The sequence below is a fragment of the Saxophila tyrrhenica genome (genome assembly GCF_035928015.1).
Source record: "Saxophila tyrrhenica strain CCFEE 5935 chromosome Unknown scaffold_3, whole genome shotgun sequence".
NCBI lineage: Eukaryota > Fungi > Ascomycota > Dothideomycetes > Mycosphaerellales > Extremaceae > Saxophila > Saxophila tyrrhenica.
The window spans coordinates 1,560,194-1,587,087 of NW_027041735.1; the positions used below are offsets into that span (position 1 = coordinate 1,560,194).

At 56.7% G+C, this 26,894-nt stretch overlaps 14 protein-coding genes across 14 annotated transcripts; 7 read left to right on the forward strand and 7 right to left on the reverse strand.

Annotated features, from left to right (window-relative positions):
* Positions 1–121: 121 nt before the first annotated feature.
* LTR77_002562 (uncharacterized protein) lies at positions 122–3,362 on the reverse strand (the record flags this gene model as incomplete). Its single annotated transcript, XM_064799821.1, has 5 exons — positions 122–154; positions 225–296; positions 417–446; positions 512–698; positions 766–3,362. The coding sequence occupies 5 exons, from the start codon at positions 3,360–3,362 to the stop codon at positions 122–124; spliced, it is 2,919 nt and encodes a 972-aa protein (XP_064662576.1).
* Positions 3,363–4,743: 1,381 nt separating this feature from the next.
* LTR77_002563 (uncharacterized protein) lies at positions 4,744–5,343 on the forward strand (the record flags this gene model as incomplete). The annotated part of the gene is made up of 2 exons (XM_064799822.1): positions 4,744–5,105; positions 5,127–5,343. 2 exons carry the CDS (start codon positions 4,744–4,746, stop codon positions 5,341–5,343), a joined length of 579 nt encoding a protein of 192 aa, XP_064662577.1.
* Positions 5,344–5,417: 74 nt separating this feature from the next.
* LTR77_002564 (uncharacterized protein) lies at positions 5,418–6,530 on the reverse strand (the record flags this gene model as incomplete). The annotated part of the gene is made up of 1 exon (XM_064799823.1): positions 5,418–6,530. The coding sequence occupies one exon, from the start codon at positions 6,528–6,530 to the stop codon at positions 5,418–5,420; it is 1,113 nt and encodes a 370-aa protein (XP_064662578.1).
* Positions 6,531–6,930: 400 nt separating this feature from the next.
* On the forward strand, positions 6,931–7,848 carry LTR77_002565 (uncharacterized protein; the record flags this gene model as incomplete). The annotated part of the gene is made up of 1 exon (XM_064799824.1): positions 6,931–7,848. One exon carries the CDS (start codon positions 6,931–6,933, stop codon positions 7,846–7,848), a length of 918 nt encoding a protein of 305 aa, XP_064662579.1.
* Positions 7,849–8,303: 455 nt separating this feature from the next.
* Positions 8,304–8,928, reverse strand: LTR77_002566 (uncharacterized protein; the record flags this gene model as incomplete). Its single annotated transcript, XM_064799825.1, has 2 exons — positions 8,304–8,467; positions 8,523–8,928. 2 exons carry the CDS (start codon positions 8,926–8,928, stop codon positions 8,304–8,306), a joined length of 570 nt encoding a protein of 189 aa, XP_064662580.1.
* A 246-nt stretch (positions 8,929–9,174) lies between these two features.
* YKU80 (ATP-dependent DNA helicase yku80) lies at positions 9,175–11,367 on the forward strand (the record flags this gene model as incomplete). The annotated part of the gene is made up of 1 exon (XM_064799826.1): positions 9,175–11,367. One exon carries the CDS (start codon positions 9,175–9,177, stop codon positions 11,365–11,367), a length of 2,193 nt encoding a protein of 730 aa, XP_064662581.1.
* Positions 11,368–11,857: 490 nt separating this feature from the next.
* URH1 (Uridine nucleosidase 1) lies at positions 11,858–13,000 on the reverse strand (the record flags this gene model as incomplete). Its single annotated transcript, XM_064799827.1, has 2 exons — positions 11,858–12,697; positions 12,755–13,000. The coding sequence occupies 2 exons, from the start codon at positions 12,998–13,000 to the stop codon at positions 11,858–11,860; spliced, it is 1,086 nt and encodes a 361-aa protein (XP_064662582.1).
* Positions 13,001–13,711: 711 nt separating this feature from the next.
* kri1 (Kinetochore protein Spc24) lies at positions 13,712–15,691 on the reverse strand (the record flags this gene model as incomplete). The annotated part of the gene is made up of 1 exon (XM_064799828.1): positions 13,712–15,691. One exon carries the CDS (start codon positions 15,689–15,691, stop codon positions 13,712–13,714), a length of 1,980 nt encoding a protein of 659 aa, XP_064662583.1.
* Positions 15,692–15,848: 157 nt separating this feature from the next.
* DBP8 (putative RNA helicase) lies at positions 15,849–17,402 on the forward strand (the record flags this gene model as incomplete). Its single annotated transcript, XM_064799829.1, has 1 exon — positions 15,849–17,402. One exon carries the CDS (start codon positions 15,849–15,851, stop codon positions 17,400–17,402), a length of 1,554 nt encoding a protein of 517 aa, XP_064662584.1.
* Positions 17,403–17,535: 133 nt separating this feature from the next.
* LTR77_002571 (uncharacterized protein) lies at positions 17,536–19,523 on the reverse strand (the record flags this gene model as incomplete). The annotated part of the gene is made up of 2 exons (XM_064799830.1): positions 17,536–17,561; positions 17,612–19,523. 2 exons carry the CDS (start codon positions 19,521–19,523, stop codon positions 17,536–17,538), a joined length of 1,938 nt encoding a protein of 645 aa, XP_064662585.1.
* Positions 19,524–20,184: 661 nt separating this feature from the next.
* Positions 20,185–21,939, forward strand: LTR77_002572 (uncharacterized protein; the record flags this gene model as incomplete). Its single annotated transcript, XM_064799831.1, has 1 exon — positions 20,185–21,939. One exon carries the CDS (start codon positions 20,185–20,187, stop codon positions 21,937–21,939), a length of 1,755 nt encoding a protein of 584 aa, XP_064662586.1.
* A 416-nt stretch (positions 21,940–22,355) lies between these two features.
* Positions 22,356–23,775, forward strand: LTR77_002573 (uncharacterized protein; the record flags this gene model as incomplete). Its single annotated transcript, XM_064799832.1, has 3 exons — positions 22,356–22,442; positions 22,500–23,473; positions 23,520–23,775. 3 exons carry the CDS (start codon positions 22,356–22,358, stop codon positions 23,773–23,775), a joined length of 1,317 nt encoding a protein of 438 aa, XP_064662587.1.
* Positions 23,776–24,558: 783 nt separating this feature from the next.
* Positions 24,559–24,876, forward strand: LTR77_002574 (uncharacterized protein; the record flags this gene model as incomplete). Its single annotated transcript, XM_064799833.1, has 2 exons — positions 24,559–24,561; positions 24,625–24,876. 2 exons carry the CDS (start codon positions 24,559–24,561, stop codon positions 24,874–24,876), a joined length of 255 nt encoding a protein of 84 aa, XP_064662588.1.
* A 647-nt stretch (positions 24,877–25,523) lies between these two features.
* On the reverse strand, positions 25,524–25,942 carry soh1 (Mediator of RNA polymerase II transcription subunit 31; the record flags this gene model as incomplete). Its single annotated transcript, XM_064799834.1, has 2 exons — positions 25,524–25,793; positions 25,847–25,942. 2 exons carry the CDS (start codon positions 25,940–25,942, stop codon positions 25,524–25,526), a joined length of 366 nt encoding a protein of 121 aa, XP_064662589.1.
* Between the last annotated feature and the right edge of the window lie 952 nt (positions 25,943–26,894).

Consider the following 26,894-nt stretch of genomic DNA (forward strand, 5'->3'; position numbering starts at 1 on the left):
TGATAATGCCTCAGAGACATGTATTCATGTCGTTGTGATATATACATCGGCTATCTCAACTTCCTTCCATGCAATCGTTCTTTTGTCATCAAATCATTACCACACCTCCTCTGCCTCCCTCTCAAGCAGTACTGGACGCCCGAACTTGTCCGTCCTATCAATCAAAGGGTCAGCATCGTGTCATATGAGCTTCGGATGCCCCCCTGGGGCTAAACAACACTTACCGAGATCTGCTGCACCGGCGACGACATCGACGGGGCGGCGGAAGGAGCCTGCGGCTGTCCATCCTGCGCATCCTGGCGTTAGCAGTGTCCTCAGTGTGTTCCATGCAAGCGGGCGACACCGGAAAAGGCCGGAGAAATCCAAGCGAGACACAGATTTAGCCCTTTCCAGTGTCACCAACGATCTTGACTTACCGAGATCTGCGTCACCACGCCGGTAGGTGCCTGGACTTGCCCGTCCCAAGGGGCCGTCAGCTATGTGTTGAGCTAGAAGCATGGCGAAGACTTACTGAGATCTGAGTGACAACTCCGCCCGAAGGAGCAGCACCTGAGGGCGCCCCGGAGACGGGAGCAGCAGTACTGGCAGCAGGAGGCGCGCCACCACCGTAGCAAGCGTCGACGTTAAGGCGCTGGGAAAGCGGAAGGTTGCGTGAAGAGCTGCCGACGTAGACGAACTTGGGCGCGTTGGAGATGACCCTGTCATAAAAAGTTAGCACGTGATCAGGGTTGGCGGAGAGATTGAGAGATTGGATGAGCGGCTCACCAGTTCTGTGAATAAGTATCCCAGTTACTCAGATCCCTCCTCGTGATCTGCGCCGTAAACGTCTCGCTCGCGCCCGGCTGGATGGTCAAGCGGTCGAAGCCTCGCAGCACCACCCTTGGGTTCTCCGGGCCGCCAAGGCTGACGTAGAGCTGTGGCACTTCGTCGCCGACGATGTCGCCGGTGTTGGTGATGGTCGCGGAGACGGTGAACATGACGTCGTAGAGCTGCGCGTTGCCGCCCGGTGCGACGTTGCTGCCGGCTGCGAGGTAGGGCTGCGGGCTGCTGTCGTAGCCGTCGGCGGGGAAGGTGTAGTTGATGGCGTATTGCGGGTCCATGCTGGCTGAGCGCAAGTTGGAGTTGTTGAGGAAGGGGTAGATGTATGCCTCGACCGGATCGAAGCCTGGCGGGTAAACGTAGTCGGCGGTCCTGTTGCTCACAGTGCCGTAGGTCGGCGCGGCTGGCGTCTGGCCATTCGTTGGCATGTATTGACCGACGCTGTTGGCCTGGACTTGAAGGCCGGAGTACTCAAAGGTGGTGTACGACAGTCCGAAGCCGAACTCGAAGATGGGTGTCTCGCCGAGGCGGTCAAAGGCGCGGTAGTCGATGAATACACCCTCTTGGAAGTTATCCTGAGGAGCAGACGATCCAGCGTTCGGCTCATAGAGTACGTCGGTACCGTATTCGCCGCGGGAAGCTCCCCATGTGAACGGAGACTTGCCGCCTGGGTTGACCTTTCCGTAAAGAATGTCGGTGATGGCATTGCCTGACTCCTGTCCTGGAATACCAGCCCAGACGATGGCCGTGACGTTGGGGTTGTCGTACCACGCATCGACAACAACCGGACCGACGGTGTGCATTACGACAATAGTGTTGTCGCACTGCTCAGTAACAGTCTGGATCATTGTGTCTGCGTTGTGCCACAAAGTCAAGTTGTTCCTGTCACCCTCGTTGTAGTCGTACACAATGTAACCCTCGCCGGCATCCGAGTTTGCGAAGACGATGCAAGCACCACCAACACCAGGCTGCGCGACCCGGCGAGCAAGAGCACTAGCTTGAGTGTAGGCGTAGTCGTCAATGACGTCCTCGAATGCACCACGGTTTGAGCGTACTTCAGCCTTGATGGCCTCAAGAGGAGTGATGAGGTATGGGAAGTTGGCGGTTCCGGATCCCCATCCCATGGCAAGAGTACCATTGTCGCACCCTCTGTCTGGACAACCATTCGGTCCCCATCCATTCTCAGCTGCATCAGAGCCAAAGACTGTAGTAAGCTTCTCTTGTCCGGTGAGCGGTAGTCCACCGGTGTTCTTGAGAAGAACGGTACCCTTCGCAGCAATGTTTCGGATGTCGACGTAGTGATCCTGCTGGACGTCGACGTGGTAGTTGACCTGCGTGTAATCCTCTGAAGCGTAGAAGTGGGAGAAGCCGAAAGTGTCTTGAGTCCAGGCGCTGAAGTTTGGTGCATCCGGGACCTGGTTGCCAGGCCTGTCGACGTAGTAATAGGCGGCCATGATACGGACGGCCATATCGTCAAGACGCCACTGCGGGACGGTCCCGTTGAGAACAGCAATGGTCAGGTTGGCACCCCAGAATGCGTTGCCGCTGTCGAAGGCCTGATCACCTGGCATCGTCTGGTCAAGTCCAGCGAGGGCAGAGCTGACACCAGAATGCTGCGCAGACCAATCGCTCATGACGAAACCCTGGAAACCAAGCTCATTCTTCAGCAGGTAGTTTAGCGTGTAAGAGTTCTGGCAGCCGTAGCTGTTGTTGATCTGTTGGTAGCTGCACATGATCGATGCAGTGCCGGCGCGGACAGCATCCGCGAACGGCCACAAGTAGAGCTCGTGCATCGTCCTGTCATCGATGTTGCTGCTCGATGCCGGGATGTCAGATGGCTGACGGAAGTGCTCCTGCTCGTTCAGGATGTAGTGCTTGGTGCAAGCCATGATACCAGCATCCTGCATACCCTTCACAGTCTCACCAACGGCGATACCGGAGAGATATGGGTCAGGTGAGAAACCCTCCCAGTTGCGGCCGCCCTCTGGAGCACGTCCAATTGGGCCCACGACTGGTCCAAGTTGGATGTCAACGCCGCTTTCACGGTGCTCTGCACCCATGTCATAGCCTCGTGTGTAGAAGAGCGAACGATCCCATGTGGCAGCAACAGTCACACCAGCTGGAAAAGCGGACGCGAAGTCCTTGAAGCGAACACCAAGCGGAGAATCTTCCAAACACATCGCCTTGAATGCCAAACGCGGGATGGAGCCAGTGTTGCCAACACACTTCTCGCCTTCCCACCCAACACCAGTCGTAAGGTTGACCTTCTCCGTCAGGGTAAGCTGGGAGACGAATGCCTTCGCTTGAGCATACGCATCTGCCCAGTCACCAAGTCCTTCACCCCATGGGCTGGGATACTCGGGAGGAGAGGTCTGGTTGCTCTGCGCTCCGGCCACGGCATATGGGACAGTGGCATTGGGGTAGGTGGTGTCCGGGAAAGGCGTACCTCGAGGCGTGGAATAGGCTGGGTCGGGCACAACACTCGAGGATTGTCCAAATGCGAACGGCAACGCTGCGAGCAGCGCGACCTTGGAGAACGCCATGCTGGATGGATGAGGCTGCTCAATCGACTCCCAGAGATGAGTGGTGAGAAGAGGAGAAGGGGAAAGTTGCAAGGGGAGATGGGACCTTTTCTACGAGGTCATGCGGTGCTTTCACAAGATGCAGACCGGCGCCCCGCAGACACCACCCCACTCTCCACTTCGTCGCACATGTGAACCAAACGGCAGCGGTGCCTTGCGTTAAGCCTGTGGACACGATACCACTTCCAGCAGGTCCGGTGATTATGATCTTCGATGACTTGGCGCTGATGTTGTTGCAGGGATATTCTACTCCGCACTGGTGGCGTCTTGTTTATTCTATGGCTGCTTGAGCGACGGAGCTTAATTCTGAATCTTCACTCTCTCCACTTGTTGCCGGTATGTACGATACGCACAAGCGAAAGCGATCTGGACACGCTGGAGAACTCTACGGTGCCTGGTGTCGGTGGTCAAGCCACGAAGATACGACGTTCTCTCCAGGCGCAAGATGACAGTTCTAGCCATTGTCCAGGACGCCAGAGACGCCTCGAATGCAACACAACCAGCGCGTGCGTGCGGGGGTGCATCAGCGCTGGTCGTCAAAGCATCATACACACCCAACCCCACCGTCTGACTTGCATATCGGCCGCTCCAGTGCAGCAGCGAGACTATACCGAGGCTCGAGAGGCGTGTTACAATGCAGACTCCCTCGACAACCCAGTCACATTGGCCTGCTACTGCATGCTGGCCCCGCGGACCACCGCGAGACCTCCAGCGAGGTTTACCCGTACACGCATACGAGCTCGAAGGAAAGTTTGGAGATGAGGTCGCTCTTACACTTCAAATCCCCACAACATCATCAACAGCATCGTGGCATGCCGATCTTCGGCCTGCTAGGACCGCCATCGCGGCGCTTGCGCAGGTGAAAGTCGTATTTGTCCAGTAATGGATGGATGGACTCCACCCTCCCCTCTTCCAGCTCAAAACCAGCCAGGGCAGCTTCAGTGGACCGCCTACGAAAGCTCGAAGGCTCTGCTCGCGAGCTGATTCCCCGATGGAGGAGGCGTGCCGCCAGTGTAATCACAACGTTCTTTGCTTGCCTTGCGTGGCTCGCCTGGCGAAGGCAGACTCCCTTGGCAGGCACGTTTGCGACGACTCTTCGATATCTAGCATTAGTACGTCCACTTTGTCGACGGCGATACAGGATCGTGCCTATCGCAAGACCGTCGCACTATCAACTCACAAGACTCTTCAGCTCCTCCCGTACACTATCAGGCGGTGACTCAGCTAGGTAAGGACGGCCGCCCATTGCCCTACTTCACTTCTTTCCATACCTTTATATACACTTCCTACTCTCCAACCTTCCGCACTTTCACAAAACTACTTCGCTTCTCCCACCACCACAATGACCCACCCCTGGCGCTCCGACCGCCTCATCTACCGCGCCGTCGAAGTCGAAGACGAGCCCTTCCTCTCCTCTCTCTCCAACGACGGCGAGTCCTTCATGAACGCCGCCCCCTTCATCCCCACCCCGCACGGCAAAGAATCCGCGAAAAACTACCGCGAATGGATCACCTCGCAACTCATGTCCGCCGTCGTCTGCTTGCCACCACCCGTCACGGATCCCACCACCCTAGCGGCGGACGACAAGACGAACAAACCCATCCCCATCGGCGTCGTCAATCTTATGAAAGACGACCCGCGGTTCGTTCATATCCGGCGGAGTGAGATTGGAATTACGATCGCGAGAGGTTATCAAGGCAAAGGGTACGGCTCGGAGGCGATTAGATGGGTGTTAAACTTTGGGTTCCGACATTGCAATTTGCATCGGGTTGCTATCTCGGCGTTTGAGTATAATGAGGGAGCGATAAGGTTGTATGAGCGGTTGGGGTTCCAGGTTGAAGGGAGGAAGAGGGATTTCTTGTGGCATGATGGACGATATTGGGAGATGGTGGAGATGGCGATGTTGGAGGACGAGTGGCGGGAGTTGTATGGGAGCAAGTGAACTGCAACTCACTGTCCGCAAGCGCTGCATGTACATACATAGACAATGCATAACGATGAGCCGCATGTCGAAGTTCAGCTGAGATGCACAGTGATAGACCCATCCCCTCGCCTTTTCGCTGATTCAAGATCGACTGTCGTCCCGATGTCTGCGCTCAACGATCCTAACTTGTCACACACAAAGTCGAAGTCTGGCTCAGAGCTCTCCAGTCTCCTGGCTCTGAACTTATCGATCTTCGTCGGGAACACCTGCAGCTTGTCTAGCTTGAGGCCTTCTCCAGCTTCACCTTCTGATGTCTCCTTGACCGTCACACGCCAAATCCCGCTCAGATCATTCCGATACTCTTGTACAAGCGCGTAATCATCGACAAAATCCCCGCAGCCGTAGATGATGAGTTTACCCTTGTACTTCTCCACGCCCTGAATATGATGCGAGGAGTGGCCGTGGATGATATCGATGCCACACTCGTCAATCAGGAAATGCGCCATACCCTGGATCTCCTGCGCCGGCTGCCAGGAATAGTTCGGCCCCCAGTGCACGGAGAAGATCTTCAACGCCGGTTTGTGCCCAGTCGTCCGGGTGAGGAGCTTTTTCAGCCGCTCTCTCGTTGCTTTGGTGTAGTCGATAGAATGGAAGTTGGGCACCTTGAACCAGTCTTGCGGATGGTCGGCAGCAGCCCAGATATGCGCTTCATATCCCTCTTCAGACCCTTGCTTAGGTAGACGAAGCACCGCAGGTCGTGTTGCTTCCTCTGTTGTCTCGCCCGCGCCTGCATATGCTATGCCGGCGTCTCTCACCGTACGGACCGTTTCCAGCAGTCCTGGCTCGGAGAAGTCTAGAGTGTGGTTGTTCGCCAAACCAGCGTAGTCGGTTCGGGCTGCCTGTAATGCATTGATATTGGCAGGATGCATGCGGTAGTTGAAGACTTTGTTGGGCCATTTCGTGGGATGAGTCGTCGCGGACGTTTCGAGGTTTAGGATGTTGAGGTCGGCGGAATGTAGTAAGGAGAGGGTATTACCCCAAGGCGTCTTCTCATTGAACTCATTTAGATCTGGGTGTGAGTTGAGGAATGACCGGGCTATACGAGCTTCTGAAGGCTCATCGACGTGCTGAGGGAACATCTGGTCGATAAGACGTCCTAGCATCGTGTCCCCCATGAAGTTCAAGGTGAAGGTTCTCGGTGCCATCGTGCGTGCTTGCATGAAGGTGAGAGGAATGGTCGGACGCCAGCAGAACAAGAAGAAGAAGTTGTCAATGAAAGGATATGGGTTGTGATGGAACGCAGCTACCTACGCTGCTCTTGCCACCCAGAGCTGTGAGTCCGTGGTCGCTCTCATCCAAATGGTCTGGCTATGAGCACTCCGTACTTCCATGTGTGGTATCTCCAATGACTTCGAGCAAGGAGAACAGGTTGAGAAAAACAGCGTCGGGAAGACTGGAACATGGAAAGAAACCTGGAAGTGGTTGCATGGGGCACGTGCGACCGCGTCAAAGCGCGTCGCGGGGAGTGGAGGGGCAAGTCTGTTTGTTTCGTTCGACATTCCATTCGCTTTCACTCCATAACAACACCTTCAACCACTCGCAAGCATGGCGTACGTACCTCCTCACATGCGTAAGAAGCGTGTAAGCGAGTCCAACACGACGGACACCAATGGCGACCAGAACAAGAATAAGGAGAATTCGAAGCCTGAGCTGCCACCGGGATACCACACCACGACCTTTTCAGTGGAGGAGATCGAGAAGTATTTCTGGCCGGAGGGGCACCCTCAGGTCGAGTCTCCGGAATACCGCGTCAGTCACTCGAAGACGTTGCACGACGACTCTGCCGCACAACCTGGCCGGCTGGCGTTTGTGCTGCTGTTCCAAGGTGCCAATCCCCAGTGGATGACCGAGAATGTAATCTACACCAAGTCATGCCTGGAGCTTTTGCCGCAAGCGTCTGGCGTGGAAAATACCAATGTGAAAACAGCAGAAGAGTCCGGCAAATCGACGGAGGGACCGCATGTCAAAAGGAACGACTCCAGTCAGGGGAGTAGAAGCGAAGGCGCCACCACTGCCCCTCCAGTAGCCGTCTTCTACCATCGACTCAAGCGGGGCAGTGAGCGTCCTTTCATATTCAACGGCTGGTATAGCATCGAGAAAGTCACCTTGCTGGAGCCGCAGAGCAAAGAGTTGGCTCGCACGCTGGAGCTGAAATGGACAATCCGTGACAAGTACGGCAAGACGATCAAACGAGAACGCGACGAGGACAAGTGGCAGGCGAGCATGAATCAGAAGTGGGCAGTTGTAAAGCTGGCGAAGGATGAAGCTGCGCAGAAGGAGCGGGGAGATCCCAAGATTGAGCGTCTGCCGGACTCGGACTCGAATGTTACCACCGCTGAGAAGAAAAGCGTTCAGGAGATGCTGGCAGAGATGCGACTGAAGGATACTGGTGTCAGCTCGCCAACACCGCAGGATGCGAAGGAGATGACCGAGAGGATATCTGCGGGGGGGCCGGTCGATTGAGACCTCCGCGAATGCCTTTTCTGCCGATGCTGCATAAAGACCAACCCATAACGACGGAAGAACGACTGCGAAGGACATGAGACCTGCGATGCCTTCAGATAATTGTGGACACAGCAAACACCTCAAGCCTATGCCAAGTACCTGCCAATGGATCATGGCTGGACCGGTGTGATGCAAATGGGCTATGAAATCGCTGGGCCTGGTGAGGGTGGCTGAATGGGTTTGAGACCATGAGAAAGCTATGAAGACGTGAGTATGGGAAGACCCAAACGAAAGATGACTGAAATGATCAATGCGGGAGAAGATAGCTCAATTGACGGGGTGGCGCTTTCCTCGCCGTTTCCTGACCGAGCTTCGGGCGACTGACCGCGGCGTTGTTCTTCTAGATGCCTGGTAGGGAGAGCGTACCAACACGTATGCCATCGTCTGCCAACATCACTCCTGCGCCAATCATGCTATAACATCTCTCCCAAAACAACACCGTAGAACAGCATCGCAGCCAGTCCAACGACATTCGCCATTGAGCTCGCGCCGTGGAGCTTTGCAAACGACGAGTTCATCCTTTGCATCTCTGCAGACTTTGGTCCAGGGTCGTAGTATTTCTTGCCGTCTCTTGTCTCTGTATAAGCGGTCAGCAGTCATCCTCCTACCATACTCAAAGCAACCCATCTTACCCTGATGTTTCCTATCCCGCATAACCTTCGTCGTCGCCGGTCCCAACACCACCAAATTCAACAACGACGTGCCAAACATCAATCCAATCGGCACTAATGCTGTCCATAGATTACTGTCCTCCATCAACCCTCTCCACCCAGTATTCTGTCTCATCACGCCCATTCCGGCTGCGCCTGCAATCTTCTCGCCCGGCCATGTCAGTGCCATGAGCAGAGGCAAAGCGGTCTGCAAGGCGAAGAAAGGTGGGAAGATCTTCTGCTGGAGGGTCGAGAATTGTGGTTTGGGTAGGCACATGTAGGCTAAGGGACCTGCCATGAACGTTTGGAAGAACGTTGAGCCGAGGAGGGTGCCATAGCTGAGGATGTGGTAGGCCTTGGGGTCGGTGAAGGAGGCGAGGGAAGGCATTGTGAAAGACTGTTGATATGGTAGAGACAGGATTGAAAGATCCAGCGCAATGAACGACTTTGGATCTCAAGGACGGCGTCATCGACTGAGACCGAGGCTTGAGGCCCAAAGCGGTTAGATCGTCTGGCTGTTGCCTGATTGGGACCATTCAAAACGCGGCGCGCTTCACGTGTTTGCCTTGTCTTGACTTCATGCATACCAAAACATGTGAGCGCAATTTCTCGACCTCCAACGACGTCAGCAGCCATGGCGGGCAAGGAAGCGACCGTGTACATCGTGGACTGCGGTCTGACGATGGGCGAGAGGAGTCATGGCCGAAAAGAAACCAACCTCGAATGGGCTCTGGAATATGTATGGGACCGCATCACCAGCACTGTCGCCACCGGACGTAAGACAGCCCTGGCCGGTGTGGTCGGCCTGCGAACAGACGGCACCTCCAACGCGATGGAAGACTCCGAAGGCTACGAACACATCAGCGTCTTGCAAGAACTGGGGCAAGTCTTGATGCCGCACATTCGCACTCTCGCTCAGAACCTTGTCGTAAGCTCGACAAACGCCGGGGATGCCATCAGTGCGCTTGCAATTGCTGTTGGCATGATCGTGAAGCAATGCAAGAAGTTACAGTACGCCCGGAAGATCGTCCTCATCACGGACGCCAGGGGAAATATCGATGCCGAAGACCTGTCGCAGATCGTCTCGAAGATGAATGCCGACAACATGGAGCTGGTTGTTCTCGGCGTGGACTTTGATGATCCCGAATACGGCTTCAAGGAGGAAGACAAGGACTCCACCAAAGCCGACAATGAAGAGATCCTCCGGGCTCTGTGCAACGACTGCGCCACGGCCACCTTCGGCACTCTCGCACAAGCGATCGACGAGCTCGGAGTCCCTCGAGTGAGAAGTACGAAGCCAGTGCCTTCATACAAGGGCTCCTTGACGCTTGGCAATCCAGCGGAGTACGAAACGGCATTGACGATTGCGGTCGAGCGATATCCGAAGGTCATGCAGGCAAAGCCCCCAACAGCATCAAAGTTCGTGATGCGGGGAGACATGGCAGCAACACAGCCTACACAGGCATCATCCACGCTACCCAATGGTGAAGCTGGTGCCAACGACGGCCTTGCTGGGGTGAAACAGGCCAGAACCTACCAGGTCGTGGACGAGAATGCTGCAGGCGGCAAGAAGGATGTCGAGTACGACGAACTGTCCAAAGGTTACGAATACGGCCGGACAGCTGTTCACATCAGCGAGAGCGACCAGAATGTCACGAACTATGAGACCACTGCTAGTTTTGACATTGTCGGTTTCGTGGACAAGAACAAGTATGAGAGGTACCTGGACATTGATCGATCGAATCTAATTGTAGGCGCCAAGCACGAAGACAAAACGACAATGGCCTTGTCCTCGCTCATCCACTCACTGTACGAGCTGGAGTCGTACGCTGTTGCTCGGCTGGTTGCCAAAGACAACAAAGGCCCAAGACTGCAGCTTTTGGCACCTCACATCGAGCCCGACTTTGAGTGCCTTTACGATATTGAGCTGCCATTCGCAGAAGACGTCCGATCGTACAGGTTTCCGCCTCTCGATCGTGTAGTCACCGTCAGTGGCAAGACTCTATCAGTGCACCGCAATCTCCCAAGCGACGAGCTGCAGGACGCCATGAGCTCGTTGGTCGACAGCATGGACCTCTCTACATTCGGCAAAGACGATGAAGGCAACGAAGCAGAGTATGCTCCATTGGACGAGACCTACTCGCCCATGCTCCACCGCATCAACCAAGTGACGAAGCACCGTGCCGTGCACCAGAACGACGACCCGCCAGAGCCGTACGAGATCCTTACCCGCTACGCCCACCCTCCAGCAGAGCTCGTGAAGCAATCTCACAAGCAGCTCGACCGAGCCATCAAGGCCGCCGACGTGAAGAAAGTCCCTCCCAAAGCCCGAGGGAAGCGCTTTGGCCGTAAAGGTCGGGAGGAGAAGCCGCTTTCAGATCTCGACGTCGGTGCTCTGCTGGCGACAGATCCGAAGCGCAATACCAAACGCATCGATCCAAAGAACGCCATTCCGGAGTTCAAGCAGTTCCTTTCCACAGGTGCTGATGACCTTGCAGCTGTCCAGGACGCGGTGAAGCAGCTTAAGAACATCATCTTCGACTGGATCAAGCATTCTTTTGGCGACAGCGGATACGGTAAGGCTGTCGAAGCGATCCGAGTGATGAGGGAAGAGATGAACGACCTCGACCGCCCTGCCATGTACAACGACGTGATGCAAGAGCTGAAGCAGAAGCTGGCGAAGGAGGAGTTGGGTGGTGATGGCAGGGAGATGTGGTTCTTGATCAGGAAGAACAGGCTCGGACTCATCGCGCAGGCGGAGAGCAGTGAGTCGGAGATTACGGAGGGCGATGCCAACGATTTCATGAATGGAAAGTTGCATAGTTAGGTTTCTCGTCGGGTGTTGCTGGGTTTTAGCGTGGCGTTGTGATGGGTAGCTAAGTCGACGGTGTCGCCAACGTGAGCTGCTCCGAGGCCCTTGAGAGTAGCCCATGTACCAGTATCGCTTCCATCGTTCAGCTTCCGGGCCAGGCTACACGGCAAGAGGAGTGGCAGTCAGTTAAGTTCTGGCTCTCCGCAACACGATCACCAGCTATCAAGCGTCCGACTAGGCGGTGCTATTCCTGCTCTCTTGGGGAACCATACTGTGCGCCTATTCCGCCCGCAGTCTTCTCAGCTAAACAATGGCCTACCCAGAGGCTCTCAAGCATAGTTCGCTTGTCGTCTGGATCATCGAGACGCCCACTTCTTCTAATACGTCACCTTGGGCCTCTTCGTTCCGGCGATAAGCCAAATACGGAGCGCACGGTATTCGTCCCTATCATCCATCATCTTCACCTTGCTCTCAGAATCCGATCGTCACTTAAGAAAGCATCTCTTCATCCAGCACTCTCCTCAGCAGCCCGCAAACACTCGTCTATCATCCGCCATACCGCATCAGAATCCAAATCCTTCGGTATCCGCACACCCCCTTCTCCAGGCAGCACAGGCGTAGCAATAGTCCTCCCGCACTGCGACTTCATCGCCACAGCTTGCGCGCCGTGAGCGCCATCCGTCACAACATCGACCTCATACCGCTCCCCATCCCCGTCCTGGAACAGCGCCGGAGCGAACGCTGCAACTACAGCCAGAGGATCGTGCACAGGCGGCCCCTCGGTAATCCCAAACACGTCTGCGTACGTCTTTGCAAAGAACGTCAAGATCTCCACAAACAACTTCCTCACCACCGACGGCTCCTCGCCCTCCTCCCCATCCTCAAACCCACACAACATCCTCTTCTGCACCTCCCCGTTCGCGAGAAACCTATGCGTCACATCCAACACCACGAGCGTCGTCTTCGCCGCCAACGCCTGATTCCCCAATACAGCCTTCGCAGACTCCGGGTCAATGTAGACGTTAAACTCAGCATACGGCGTAATATTCCCGAACCGCTCGCCCTCACCCTTTACCGTCCCCATAGGGGCGTCGGTAAAACCGCCCCCGATTGCGCCGCCCATGGCTGAGATGCCGGCGATGTGCGAGGTGAGGGAGGGGTGTGTGGCGAATAAGAGCCCGATGTTCGTCATTGCGCCTGTGGGGACGAGCCAGGCTGTTCCTTTTGGGGTGGCGATGAGGGCGTCGTATATTGCTTGCACGGCTGTGCGGTCGTTTCGTACCGGGACGTCGGGGATGGGGAGACAGGTCGTGCCATTCAAACCGCTCTCTCCATGAATGTCTGGCTAATCCAGGTCAGCATAAGCCATTGATAAATAACCTGGAATGAGATATGGACTTACAGCGTGGGCTGCCGCTCGGCAATAAGGTCCCCCAGCCCCAGCATAAACAGGAACAGACTCCTTCCCAATCGCCTTGAGGATGGCGCGGGTATTGTAAGTCGTTTTCGTCAAAGGGGCGTTACCGAAGACGGTGCTGATGCCAAGGAGGTTGACGGAAGGGTGGTGGGTGGCGAGGAGCAGGGCGAAGGCGTCGTCGTGGCCGGTGTCTACGTCTAGCCAGACGGGGACTCTTTTGTTTGAGGACATGTTGGTGAGAGGTTGTGTAGGGTGTTTGTTGCGCTTTTTCTGGAGCTTGTTTGGGAGAAAGAGGAAGTGTAGAAGTTAGGGAAGTATGACTGACGTGGACGAATAAATAAGCAAAAAAAGGAATGAGGTCTCGCTATTCCTTAAAATCAATGTTTGCACTGTCTTACTCTAGGCCCTGTTCAGGTTCAGGCGGTGTCCGTCAGCAACTACCATCCAACATGCAATCGCGAGTCAACAGACTTTCGCCTACGAACACAAATTCCACCTTATCCGGTAAACATCCGCTAGCGTCTCTGAGGGAGGATCCAATCAGAGCTCATCTCTGGACGACACGACGTGCGCAACTACTGTGGACGTTCGAGAATGAAGGGGAAGATGGACAGAACTCCTGCGCGATCGGAGAATAGGTCACTACCCGCATCGCAGGGCTCACAATCTTATACGAATGAATCACTTGGGTGGCTGGACGAGGATGACAATGCTGTACTCTCTCAGAAAAGAAACGCTCGTTAGTTGGTACAACAGTATGGACCAGTGAATGAGAAGATGTGTGACGATGGAGTGGATGTACCATCATGCAGTGCAACGCAGCTGTGCGCCTACTTCTACAGCATCAGCTAGCCGTACAAACTCATCGTCCAACCACCTTACGACGCCCAAAGGCCGCCAAACCACGACACTCAAAGGCCGCCAAACCACGACGCCCACCTCTTACGCCTTCACCTCACCCATCCCCTTCCCCCTCCTCTTCCTCTTCTTCCCCTTCTTCTCCCCCTCCCCCTTCCCTTCTACATCCTCACCCACCTCCTTCGTCCCTACCGGCAACCTCGGCCCCTCAACATCCCCAAAAGTCTCCCGTCTCCACTCCCTTAGCCGCTGCTTCTTCGAGAATCTCTTCCGATCCCGCTTCTTCTTGTCATCCTCCCGCCAAGCCGTCAGCTTCTTCAATCCGGCGTACTGGTTCAGCTGCGCGTCGTCGGCGAACAGGATGTCTCGTGCCGATAAGCCGAAAGTCGTGGGTGAGGTCTCGCGGTAGCGGAAACCGGGGACGCCGGCGTTGTCGCGCGCGGGGTGAGCGGAGGAGCCGGTTGGGTTCGCGGCGGTGCCTGCGGCGGTGACGGGGAGGTTGGCGTCGACGAGGTTCTCGATCAAGCGGCGCTCGCGGCGCGCGTTGTGTTTGGCGTCTGCCTTGTCCTTGGCGCGATCTTTCTTTGATTTGGGCTTAGACTTGGGTTGAGATTCGTCGGGCTCTTCGACATCGTCTGGCTGGACTGGGACACCGCCGTCTTCTTCGTCTTCGTCGTCTGACAGAGTGAACTCGGGCTTCTTGCCCTCTTCGTCCTCGAATTCTGGGACGAGGTCTTTGATATCGATGTCATCGTTCCATGTCGGCTTATGCAGTGCCTTTCGCTTCCTTTTTCCTGCCGCATCCTCGTCACTTCCTGCCTCCATCTCGCCATCTTCTTGCGCAGCGTAGTACTTGTCGCCGAACCGCCTCTCCATCTCCTGCTCCCATCTCTCGTCATCAAAGTCTCCCTCAATAACATCCTTCCACTCGTCAAAGTCCAGTTTGTCGCCCTTTGACAAGCCAGCAGCCTCTTTGATCCGCTTTACCTTCTCCTCCGCCTCCTCAATCTTCAGCTTTCGCAGCCTCGCCTTCTCCTCTTCCCGCTCACGCTTCGCAGCATCCTTCTTTTCCCGCTCCCTTTCTCGTGTACGCTGACGTGAGCTCTTGTTGTCGTCTCGTCTGACAGAATACTTTCCAGCATCACGAGCGAACGACTGCAGCTTTTCGTTCGCAGTCTTCGGATCCTCGAAGCGCATGTTGTACGCTTCCTCGAACTGATCGGCCCGCTTTTCCTCCTCGCTGTCATCCGAGTCGAAAGCCTGCCATTGGGAGGACTCGGTCGGCAGCCATGCGCGTGCAGCCATGAAGTTTGACAAGTAAGTCTCTGGATCTTTGTCCGCTTCTGCGACATCCGTGTCCGTGATCTGGCGCTTCGCAGCAGTCGGCATATCTTCATGTTTGGACTTCTCCTTCTTAACCAAGAAACCACCTTCCTCATCCTCATCGCTCTCGTCCGCCTCGTCGACACCCTCCGCAGTAGCATGCATGGACCCGACCAGCTGCCTCTTCATGTCATCTTGCTCCTGCTGGTATGTCCTCGGTGGCGGCGCATCCTCCATTTCTTCGTCCTCTCCATTAGCCTTCCCCTCTAGCAGATTGCGTCTGTGGTAGTCCTGCAAATACATCGGCTTCTCTTGCTTCGTCTTCATCTCCCCACTCGCCGGGTCAAACTCCCTGTAAAACTTGACTTCTTTATCATACACCTTCGGATCTTTACTTCGAATCGCATTCAGCGTCGCCATGATCTCCTCGTCGACGTCCTGAGTAGCGAGCTCGGCATCGTCGTCCTCGGACTCATCTGAGCTCGACTCTTCCTCATCTTCCTCTTCCTCCGCCCCATTCACTGCCCGTCCGTTCGGCTGCGACTTTTTGCCGTACTTCTCCTCCAACCGGTCCTTCTCCTCGCGCTTCTTGTTGTGCTCAAAGCGACGGGCATACGCTTCGTTGACCTTGAAGCCGTTCGTCGCCTTTCTAGGTCCGGGCTCGGTCTGGATCTGCACGTTGCCGTCGCTAACGCTTTCTTCATCTGAGAGCAGCTTCGCTCGCTTCCGTGGGCGGCCCATTGCGATTGTTTGTTCTTGTGTTGGTGGGTATAGGAATGATGTAGAAGAAGAGCGGAGCAGAAAAGATGTCGGCAAAGCCAAGATTTCGTCCCATCACTTTATTTTGTGGCATACCCTTCCTCGACGATCTCGTTCTCGAACACCACACACGACAACGATGGAGCGACCGACGAAGAGGAGAAGGCTGTCTGATCCGGACGACTCTGGCGACTCTAATGCATCATCTCGCGCGACGTCACCTGTCGAGCGGTTACCACCTCCAACGTCGAACGGCACGACTGAACCCATCTCGCGCATCAAGACGAAGCAGCAACGACAACCCCCAGCACAACCAGTCACTGAAGCGCCAACATCAATACTCGAGTCTACACCCACCACCCCCATCACCTTCGCCGCCCTCGGAGTGGAGCCATGGCTCACCACCTCCCTCCACCACCTCTCCATCAAACACCCCACCCGCATCCAGACCTCATGCATCCCCCAAATCCTCGCTGGCCGAGACTGCATAGGCGGCTCGCGCACCGGCTCCGGTAAAACAGTCGCCTTCGCCATCCCCATCCTCCAACAATGGGCCCAAGACCCCAGCGCCGTCTTTGCGGTCATCCTCACGCCCACCCGCGAACTCGCCCTCCAGATCCACGAACAGATGGTCGCGCTAGGCAGTCGACGCGGTCTACGATGTGCTCTGATAGTAGGAGGAGCAGACTCCCGCGCCCAAGCCATCGAGCTTGAACGACGCCCACACATCGTCGTAGCCACGCCCGGCCGCCTAGCCGACCACATCCTCAACTCGGGCGAAGAGACAATCCGCGGTTTACGACGAGTCAAGTCCGTCGTCCTCGACGAAGCAGACCGTCTCCTCGCCAGCAGCGAAAAAGGCAGCATGCTCCCGGACCTCGAGACCTGCCTCTCCGTCTTTCCCCCGCCCACAACACGGCAAACCTGCCTCTTCACCGCCACCATCACCCCCGAAGTGCGCGCGCTCGAGAACCTGCCTCGCTCCGCCGACCAGTCCCCCGTCTTCGTCTCCGAAGTCGACACCGCCGCCCTCGCCGTCCCCGCGACCCTCGCGCAGACGTACCAACTAGTCAACGTCGTCCATAAGGAGAAATACCTGCACATCCTCCTCCTCACCCCGTCCAACGCCAACAAGAACGTGATAATCTTCTGCAACCAAACATCCACCTGCACATTACTAGAATACACGCTCCGCCTGCTCGACCACCGCGTCACAAGCCTGCATTCCGGTCTCTCCCACACCGACCGCACGAACAACCTCGCCCGGTTCCGCGCGCGCGCAGCGCGCATCCTCATCGCCACCGACGTCGCGAGTCGAGGACTGGATATCCCGTCCGTAGGCCTGGTAGTAAACTACGACCTCCCCCGCGACCCGGACACGTATATCCACCGCGTCGGCCGCACAGCCCGGGCGGGGAGAAGGGGGACGAGTATCTGTCTCGTCGGGCAGAGGGACGTCGCACTGGTCCAGGCGATTGAAGGGAGAGTGGGGCAAGAGATGCAGCAGTATGCCGAAGAAGGCGTGAGTGTGGAGGGCAGGGTGGTGAGGGACGCGCTTAATGTGGTGGGGGAGATGAAGCAGAGGGCGTTGTTGAATATTGAGGAGGGGAGGGATGTTAAGGGGAAGAAGGTTAGGGGGTTGATGAATCCGAAGGGGTTGAAGAAGAGCCAGAAGCAGCGGACGAGCGAATAACGCTGTGTAACGATTTCATGTCTCATGATATACCCATATCTACATACCCTCATATCCACACGTTCAACCTCCACTCCCCCCCTTCCCCCCACTCCCCCCACTCCCAGTACTCCTCACAGTCCCACTCCTGCTCCTACTCCTGCCAGCATTCACCTCGTCCTGCACCGCTTTTAATGTTTCCGGACCCCCCGGCATCCGTCCCATCCTACCAGCCAACGCATTATTCTCCCTCTGCAGCCCCTCCACCTGCTCCCGTAACAACTCGTTCTCCCGTTTCAAAAAATCCCTCTGCCCCCTCGCTTCGTCCCGTTCGCGCGCGACGAGGGACATTTTATCCCCTTCTTCCCTTTTCTTCTTCCGCTCTTCGGCTTTCTGCGCGCGGCGTGAGCGCTTCGCTTCGAGCTTTTCGATTTCTTTCCTATGACGGTCTTCGGTCTTGCGCATCTCGCGTTCCATTCGTTCGCGAGCTTTGTCCTGTTCGGATTGTTCTTTTTGCGCGGAGGACTTGAGTTTCTCCTCCTCGGCTTCGCGCTTTTTGGCGAGTTTCTGGTCGAGTTTCTCGCGCTGCTGAGTGAGGCGGTGGAGGTCTTTTTCGTAGGGGGTCATGGATTTCTTGTCCCGGTTGGATAAGGAAGTAGAGGAGGTGACGCTGCGCATGGAGAGGTTCTCGGTGGAGGCGCGGGGAGGCGCTTCCGGGGCGGTGGAGAGGCGGCGCATTTCGCGGGCCGAGAGGAAGGAGTCGACGGAGGAGGTGGAGGAGGTGTCGTCGTCGGAGAGGTCTTGGGAGGGAGTGTCGGTGCCGAGTTGGCGGTTGACGAAGGAGGCTACGGGGGCTGGGGCGTAGCTGGTCGCTCCTGCTCCGACGGATTGCATGACGTTGGAGAGCATGCCGGGCTCCGTTGGTTGGGGTGCGGGTTGTGGTGCGCCGTCGACGGCTGGAGTGGGAGTCTCACGGGGTGTCTCCTCCGAGGGTTGTGGAGCAGGTTCTTGTACTTGCGGAGTAGGCGCTTCTGTAGGTTTTGCTGCAGTCCTCTCGCCTGCAGCAACTCCTGTCTGCTGAGCGTACATCTCCTCCGTCATCTTCGCCGAGTTCGTAAGTTGTAGTTCCAGATCCTCGTCTTGGTCCGGAACCTGCTCATAAGCGCAGGCCCAATCCAAGAACTTCGTCACATCAGTAAGCATAGCACCTGGTGTCCCTCTGTCGACTAGGAATCGCGGGACGCCTCCAGCTGGGTCACTTCTGGTGATCATGATCCATTCCACAGGATTCAACTCTGGATCAACCTCGCCATCTTTAGACAAATCTGCCGTCGACTTCGACACGTGCAAAGGAATCTCCCGTATCAGCTCCACAGACTCATACTGCCCTCGTACAAAGCTCGACCTCGGCGGCGCGTCCGGATGATCCAACGGTCTCGAGACAACCATATAACTCCTTGGCACATGCTTCTTCCCGCTATCCAGCTCCGCCCCGCTCTTCTCCGTCAATCCCTTATCCGTACTCAACAGCAACGTCAAGAAGTCCCTCGGACTGACCGGCGGAGGCATCTGCGCACTTAATTGGTACACCTCCATCCTCCCCACCCCATCCACATCCGCATCTATTCTCTCCACCCGCCGATCAGCACTCAACCCCCTCTTTGCGCCAGCTCCAGGCTGTCCTTGCACGAGCAACGTCTCAGGAAACTCCCGCTTCAACGCCTTCTCGAACTTGCCAAAGCTAATACCCTCCATGACCTGATGCCGCGCGAACCAGGCTCCATGTCGGTCGTGCCCGGCGGTTTTGTACAAGGCTACGTTGAGCGGGTTGTCTTTCTGCGAGTACTTCATCGGCTTGCCCCATTGTTTCTGCAGCGCTGCGTGGGCGGCGTCTGGAGGTGCGGGGCGGGCGGAAGAGGAGTGGACGTCCTTGGAGGATTTGGCGGAGTTGGGGGTGGTGAATTGGGGTTGGGCGGTGGCGAAGGAGTTGCCGTTGGGAGGTGGAGGGACGCTGTTGACAAGGAGCTCGGCGGCGGTGAAGATGTCGGTGAGGTAGGTGGGGAGTTCGCCATTGTTGTCGTGGGGCGTGGAGGTCCAGGTGGTGGGCGAAAGCTTCTTCAGTGCCTCGTGGAGGTCGGCCATGATGAGGAGGTGGTCGTGGTCAGCGTCAATGGTGTCTAAGATAGGTCGCGGGTCGTGGAATCGTGGTCTTATGGAACGAGATTAAAGTTGAATCGAAGACGTATTTACTGGACATGTCCTCCGGCTTGGCCGTTCAATGTCGGATCAATTACTAGAGTTCAATGGCAAGACTAAAGGTACGTACGTCTAGACTCATGCGAGTGACGCCGCGGAGGAATAGCTGGAAAGCAGGGAACAGCAGGATGCAGCTCGCCCGGCCGTACGCAGCCGCTCAAGCCTCTGAGCCTCTACTCGACTTACAAAGACGTCTGCTTCGCAACAACTTCCCGCAATGCGCATTACTCCAGCAAGCCTGGCACCAACTTGCGATATCGAACGCAACTGTCACATGTCAATGTCGAGGGTGGTGTCGGGACGTCATGCCGTGTGCTCAAGCAAAAGCCAAGCATCGAAGCGAGGGCGAGGACAGGGATCCGGCCTGACGACAATCGGGGAGTAAACAACAACAGTTGCATGTGATTGTCGACGGTGTTCAAACGACACTGATGATGAACCATCAACGTTCACTATGATCACGGCGAAGTAATCACAGCCTATACACTCATTCAGTCACAAATTCAATCAACTTGCATGAGCTCTCCAGCGGCTAGACACCGTCGACATGGACGCACAACATACATTCCTTAATCCAACAACTTGCTTCACTGTCGCCTGCGTTGCCTTTTCCATCTTGGCCCTGTCGGCGGTCTGGAAGAATCAGCCATCACCGGACACGAAAGTCAACCATGATCCACCCAGGCCAAAGCCAGTTCGGAGGCGAGCAGTCGACAGCATCTATGTGGCAGAGAGCCCTTTGCGACATATCGTCCAGCACGACGACGGAGAGAAACCACCGCCTGCACAGCACTTATCCACCTTGGTCAGATTGTGTTCGGATGTCGCGCAAGGCCTGCGTTCAAGCGATCTCGTATCGACCGGCGACCGACTGACGACAGCGACGTTGCTGAGCGAGCTGGCCAACTTGACGACCAACCTCTGTCGCTTGCAGCAACAGCTGGCCGGACTCGAGGATGGCAAAAACACCGCTGTATCTGCATGCTTGGATACCACGCTGCTCGGCCTCCACGAGACGCTCCTCTTCGCTCGTGGCATCGCAGACCACTCAGGTCCCCATAAGGATGAGCTGCTCACCGCCGTGCTCCAACAGTTGCGAGATCAACGACCGCCGCTGGCTTTCCTTCTGGAGCATGCGGATGGGAAGACGACTTTCCCGCCTACACCTCCGTGCGACGCCGACATGATTGTCAGCTTGAAGCGTCAATCATCGAGCGGTTCTAGCCTCCTGCCGCCACCAGTGCCCACCGGCCTCACCCCGGCGATGGACACGAAAGCCTGGATCGAGCCTCCTCCAGAGTACTCCCCACCCAGCGCCAGCTCCAACATCATCCTTCAAGACTCCAAGCTCGACCAAAAGATCCCCAGCCCACCGGACTCCTTGGATGCGAACATCTCGGCAACAGCATCCGAACTCCACGCAGCCATAACAACAAACTCCCTCTCCACCCTCCAACAACTCCTCGCTACCCCTTCTCTCGACCCCAACATCCCCCTCGACCCCCACCTCCGCACCCCACTCCACCTCGCCGCCCACCTAAACCACTCCACCCTCATCCCCCCTCTCATCCGCGCCGGCACCCTCATCTCCGCCCAAGACGTCGCAGGCGACACTCCGCTCCACCTCGCCGCATGGTCCGGGCACCTCGAATCTCTCTCTGCCCTCCTCGCGCACGCAGACGCTGAACAGGTCGACCCTCTCTCTGGAAGAGACGGCACCACGCCCCTCTTCTGCGCCGTCACAGCCGCACAAATCGACTGCGCGCGCCTCCTGCTCCGTCGCGGCGCAAGGGTGTCGATGCGCAGCGAGTCCAACGGCATGGGCCTCCTGCACCAAGCCGCCGTCATGGCCCAGGGTGCCATGGTCGAGCTCCTGCTGGAACGCGGCGCGCCCGTCGACGCTCGGGACGACGAGGGCAACACGCCCCTCCTCTCCGCCGCCGCCGCAGGCAGTGTTGCGTGCGTGCAAGCTCTCCTCCGCGCAGGCGCGGATATGGAAGCGCGACAGGCACAGGGGCTAGGAGCGGCGCATTGGGCGGCGCATAAGGGGCATACGGAGGTGATGGGGGTTCTGATCGCGGCTGGGTGTGATGTAGAGGCGCGGGCGGAGGAGGGAGCGACGGTATTGTGTTTGGCGGCGAATCGGGGGCATGAGGGGGTTGTAAGGTTGCTGTTGAAGGAGGGGGTGGATGTTAGGGGGAGAGGGGTTTGGGATGGAATAGAGGGGACGGCGGGGGAGATGGGGAGGGGGAAGGGGTTTGCGAGGGTGGCGAGATTGATTGAGGGGAGGGGGAGGGGGTGATTGTTCATTATGTAACCTTGTCTATAAATGTATCTCTTACATTGTGAAGCATGAACAAATCCAGTAGGAGGAATGGTGGCCTGCTGACCGGATACGCTGCGAAAGAGACGGGATGAGCTATACCCATTTCAAGAGCAGTAGCACGACAAGGCTCTCACCTGTCATATGCCATTCTGTAGCTGATTACGGGGTAGTGTTATTCGATTAACCATGGAAACATCAAAGCTTTGTTGGATCAGATGTCGTTTCGGTGGTTGCTAGAACAAAGGCCGGATGTGGAGTTGAATCAGCGGCGGCTGATAGCAGTCGCCTGCACCTTATCACATGCATCATTGTCTCTGCCTCTACAACTCCTTGTACACAACACCTCATAGACCTCTCGAGCTCAGAGTGTTCGAGCGACACGCCCGCCCAACATGGCGACGTCCAAGGCCACCGTCCCCGTCCTCGTCGGCTTCATGCTGCTGACGGGAGTATGCAACACGCTGCTCACCAAGTATCAGGTATCTACACCTACTACCACTCTCATGCGCGTCACGAAGCTTACGAATGTGGTATAGGACATGGTCTGCGTCGCCGACTGCGACACCGCGCGCCCCAAGACCTTCGAGCAGCCCGTCATCCAAACTCTCCAGATGTTCGTCGGCGAGTCTGGATGCTGGCTGGTGGTGCTACTGTCCTTCCTGCTCCAACGCTTCGGTGGACAGTCGAGGGCTGGCGAAGCGGCGTATCAGCCTGTCAGCAGCCGGGATAGCGAGGAGGATCGGATATCAGAGGAAGAGCAGGACCTCAGCTCGTCACAGACACTGGTCGACCCTACCAATGCGGTCGCGAAACCGTTCATCGACGGCGAGGAAGGGGAGATACAGCGGAAGCCGTTGACGGGGTGGAAAGTGCTGGTGTTGGCTATGCCTGCGATCTGCGACATCTGCGGGACGACGCTGATGAACGCGGGTTTGCTGTTCGTCGCGGCGTCGATATACCAGATGACGAGGGGAGCGTTGGTGTTGTTCGTCGGACTGTTCAGCGTTGTCTTCCTGAAGCGACACTTGGGCGCTTGGAAGTGGGCGAGCTTGTTCATTGTCGTGCTGGGTGTGGCAATAGTCGGGTTAGCGGGGTATCTGGACAAGAAGGATGGGCAGCCTGATTTACCTGGTGATACGCAGCCGGGAGGAGACAAGGATGTTCTGATCTCGAGATCTCTACGGCTGGTTAGAGACGTGGTGGTGGAAGTGGCAGAGGACGGCCCGAATGCAGCGCAGACGGTGATTGGGATTCTGATGATTGCTGGAGCGCAGATCTTCACGGCTTCGCAATTTGTGCTGGAGGAGAGCATCATGGAGAGGTACTCTATGGACCCGATACAGGTTGTTGGCTGGGAAGGTGTGTTTGGCTTCACCGTCACTCTGATTGCTATGGGTGTGCTGCACGGAGCCATTGGGACCGGATACTTCAATGCCCGCGAAGCGTTCTACGAGGTCTTCACCAATCGCGCGGTGGCTGTCAGCTCGCTGCTAATTATGATCTCGATTGGGTGAGTATTCATTCTGCTCTCACGGTACATTGCTAATAGCTCGCAGCGGCTTCAACTTCTTCGGCCTCAGCGTGACCCGCTCCATCTCGGCGACCGCGCGCAGCACCATCGACACCTGCCGCACGCTCTTCATCTGGCTCGTCAGCCTCGGGCTCGGCTGGGAGACCTTCAAATGGCTCCAAGTCGTCGGCTTCATCCTGCTCGTCTATGGCACGGGTGTGTTCAACGAAGTCGTTCGACCGCCAACCCCATTCTTCCTGCGAAAACGAAGAGGCGTCGTCCTCGACGAACACCGTAGCTGACGAGGACATCTAATCATATATACAACCCCAAAACATCCTGTCTACATCACAACCCATGCGCCTTACAATACTCCCTATGCATCAGATCCGCCAACGCCCCTCCCATCACCACATCCAACGGCGCCCAATACCGCCTCCCCAGATTAAACACATACATCCTCAAAACCCACCCCACACCCCCCACCCCCATCCCGACATCCACATGCCTCCGCACTTCTCCTTCCTCCCGCCGCCGTTCGCGATCATGACTCCAGCGTGGGATGACCTGGCGGTACTCCAGCCCCGCCGCTTGACATAATAAAACCAGCGGCGTTAAGAAGAGAACCGTCCGATGCATCGCCATCATAGTCTTGACGTTCCTGAACACGGACGCGGGGGCTGAGAGGCCGATCTGGTGTAGTTGGGAGATGTGTGCCAGACCGCCTGCGCCGGCGACGAAGGGCGCGGTGTCGACGGTTGCGGCTTCGATGTCTGTGCGGGCCAGCCATTGGGGGGAGTTGTCGAGGTATTTTGTTGGGTTGCCGCCGGGGAGGGGTCGCCAGTCGTTGTCGAAGGGGGATTTATGTTGCCAGTAGAGGAGAGAGGACATTTTGGTGGATATGTGTTCGTGCCATTGGCATTTGTTGGAGAGCATGTGATGTCGTCAATGATGGATGTAGCTGACTAAGATCTTAGTCATCCGCGATTTGTGACTTCCTCTTCTAGAGCTTCACATGCGTCTTGCACAACCACGGCTTCACCACAAGATCAGACCACACATCAACGCTACACTGCTTCTCAAAAATGGTAAGTCTTTGACCCCCCCTAAGCTCCCCCACCGCAATCCTCGCTCACCCTCTTGATTCGTAGGCCGACAAACTCCGCACCCAACAACAACTCGAGCAACTCCAAAACAAATACATCGGCACGGGACACGCCGACACCACCAAGCACGAGTGGACGTCCAACATCCAGCGCGACTCGTACGCTTCGTACCAGGGCCACCCGCCGCTGCTGCATTACATGAGCATTGGGATGGGGTTGCCGACGGAGAGGGTAAGGATGCATTGTATGGAGAGGATGGTGTTGCCTGTGGGGGTTGCGCCGGCGGTGGAGGATTGACGTTGTTGAAGGTGGAAGACGGGATGATAAAGATTTTGAGGACGGCGTAGTGAAAGGAAGCGCGCACGAGGATATTGCAGAGCTGGACCAGGAAGAAGTGCTACGCGAATCGCCGCGCGCAAGGTCCCGCAAGGCCGGAATCGATCGAGTGCAGCAGCATGCATGCGTGAGCAAGATGGATAGATGGGGAGGGCTTGGTGGCCTCAGCTTGGAGGCGGCACACTGTTGACAATTGGACTCGGAGGCGGATGACAAGTATAGCAGAATCCTTTGAAAGCTGTGGTTCCTAGTCTTGCTATAAGCAGTCCAGCAGGCTATGTACAAGCCCTTGACGGCTCAGAATCTGGACCTCTCCCACCATCCTTTCTCTGTGTAGCCTGTGCCATGCCAACGTGCTGCTCCATGCTCACGTTGCGGAGTAGCTGTCAGTCTCGGAGTTTGCCTCCGCCGGTGCTCTCTTGATGCAGCGGACGGGGCTGTGTTTGCAGTGTTGCTGTCCCGATGAAACAGCTCGTGACTTTCCTCTGCATGCTGGACGTTCGCAAGCCCCTCAAAGAGGTATGCCAGTCAGCAATCACCCCCTTGGTCGAGCAGCAGCCCCATGCCACACCCTTGTAAATTGCCTTCCTCCTTGCCACCATGATCCATCACCCCGTCAGCCCCTTCGTCGCCGCCTCAAACCCCTCCGCCACCATCGCTTCCGCCACACTCGGGATCAGAATCTCCCGCCGAAACCTCTCCTCCTGCAACAATTCCAGCACCTTCAGCGTCGGCCCGGGATACTGCAAATACTTCAGATACTCCGGCTCGCGCCAGTACTGCAGGTACTCGAGGTAGGCGACGAACTCCTCGCTCTCAAAGTACTTTTGCGAGGCGAGGTAGTTGAGGTATTGGGGGTTGCTGAGGGATTGGACGAACTGGATCGTACGTCAGTGGGGTGGAAGAGGATTGTTGAAGGGAGGGGGTTTACCTCGAGTTCGATCTCGAAGCGTGAGTAGCCGGCGTAGAAGTTTGGGTCGCGCGATGTGGTTGTTGGGGCGGAGCCGTTTGTTTGCGCTGCTGCCATCGTTGCTGCAGCTCACGTCGTCGTCGTCGTCGTCGGCTTGGCCAGCATGTGAATATCGCCCGTTTCGATCTCCGTGCCGCGGCTCGGGTGAAGACGATGGCACGTGGATCGAAGTGGTCGGATGGCTTGATTAACCGTGGGAAGAGACGCCCGCTGCCCGTGCTGGCGTTGGCGTTGGCGCTGGCGCTGTGCCTGGACCAAACCTTCTCCACACCGCGAAAAAAGCCTGTGGAGCAGACCCCTGCGCGCACGTTGTCAGGTGGCTTGAGGAAATGGCTTGGGGTGCTTCTCGAATCCCGAGCAGGCTGAGGGGTTATTGGAGAGGTGGAGGTTGGGATATGTTGAGGGTGTGATCGCGGTCCAGAATCGGGGTCTTGGCGGGGTTTGGCGGTCCTTCTCGAGTTGGTCGTTGCAGGTGGTTCAGGAGTAGACGTGTGTCAGCAGCGAGGCCGGAAGATTCTTAGATTGAGTTGAGGCTCGGGACAGGGGTTGGAGCCAGTTGGTCGATCACGGGTCGTTGCCCTGTTTTGGACGGCAGAAGGAGCAAGCAAGATCAACAACAACTCTTCTTCACTTTCCTGTTTGCTACACTCTCTCTTCTCGCCACCACCACACGAATTGATCGCACGAGAAGATTATAGCAGAAACATTCAGCAGCCCGGCAGCAGCACCGACCCCTACACGTTCCGTGCCGCGCGGCTCTCCATTCCCCTGTGCGCGCAAGCCTTAGCCGAGCGAGACGGGCTCAAAAGAGGAGGTATCAAGACTCCTTCCCCTCCTTCCACTCCCACCTCCGTCACCGCCACCACCACCCCGACACCCTCTCCCAGCACTGCATTCGCACAGCTCATATTCAACGACGGAGTTATTGAACAATGGCAGCACCCGCCATCGCGGTTCCTGGTAAGGCTGGTCCCGACCAATCCCAACCCTCCATGTTTCACCCCCCGCC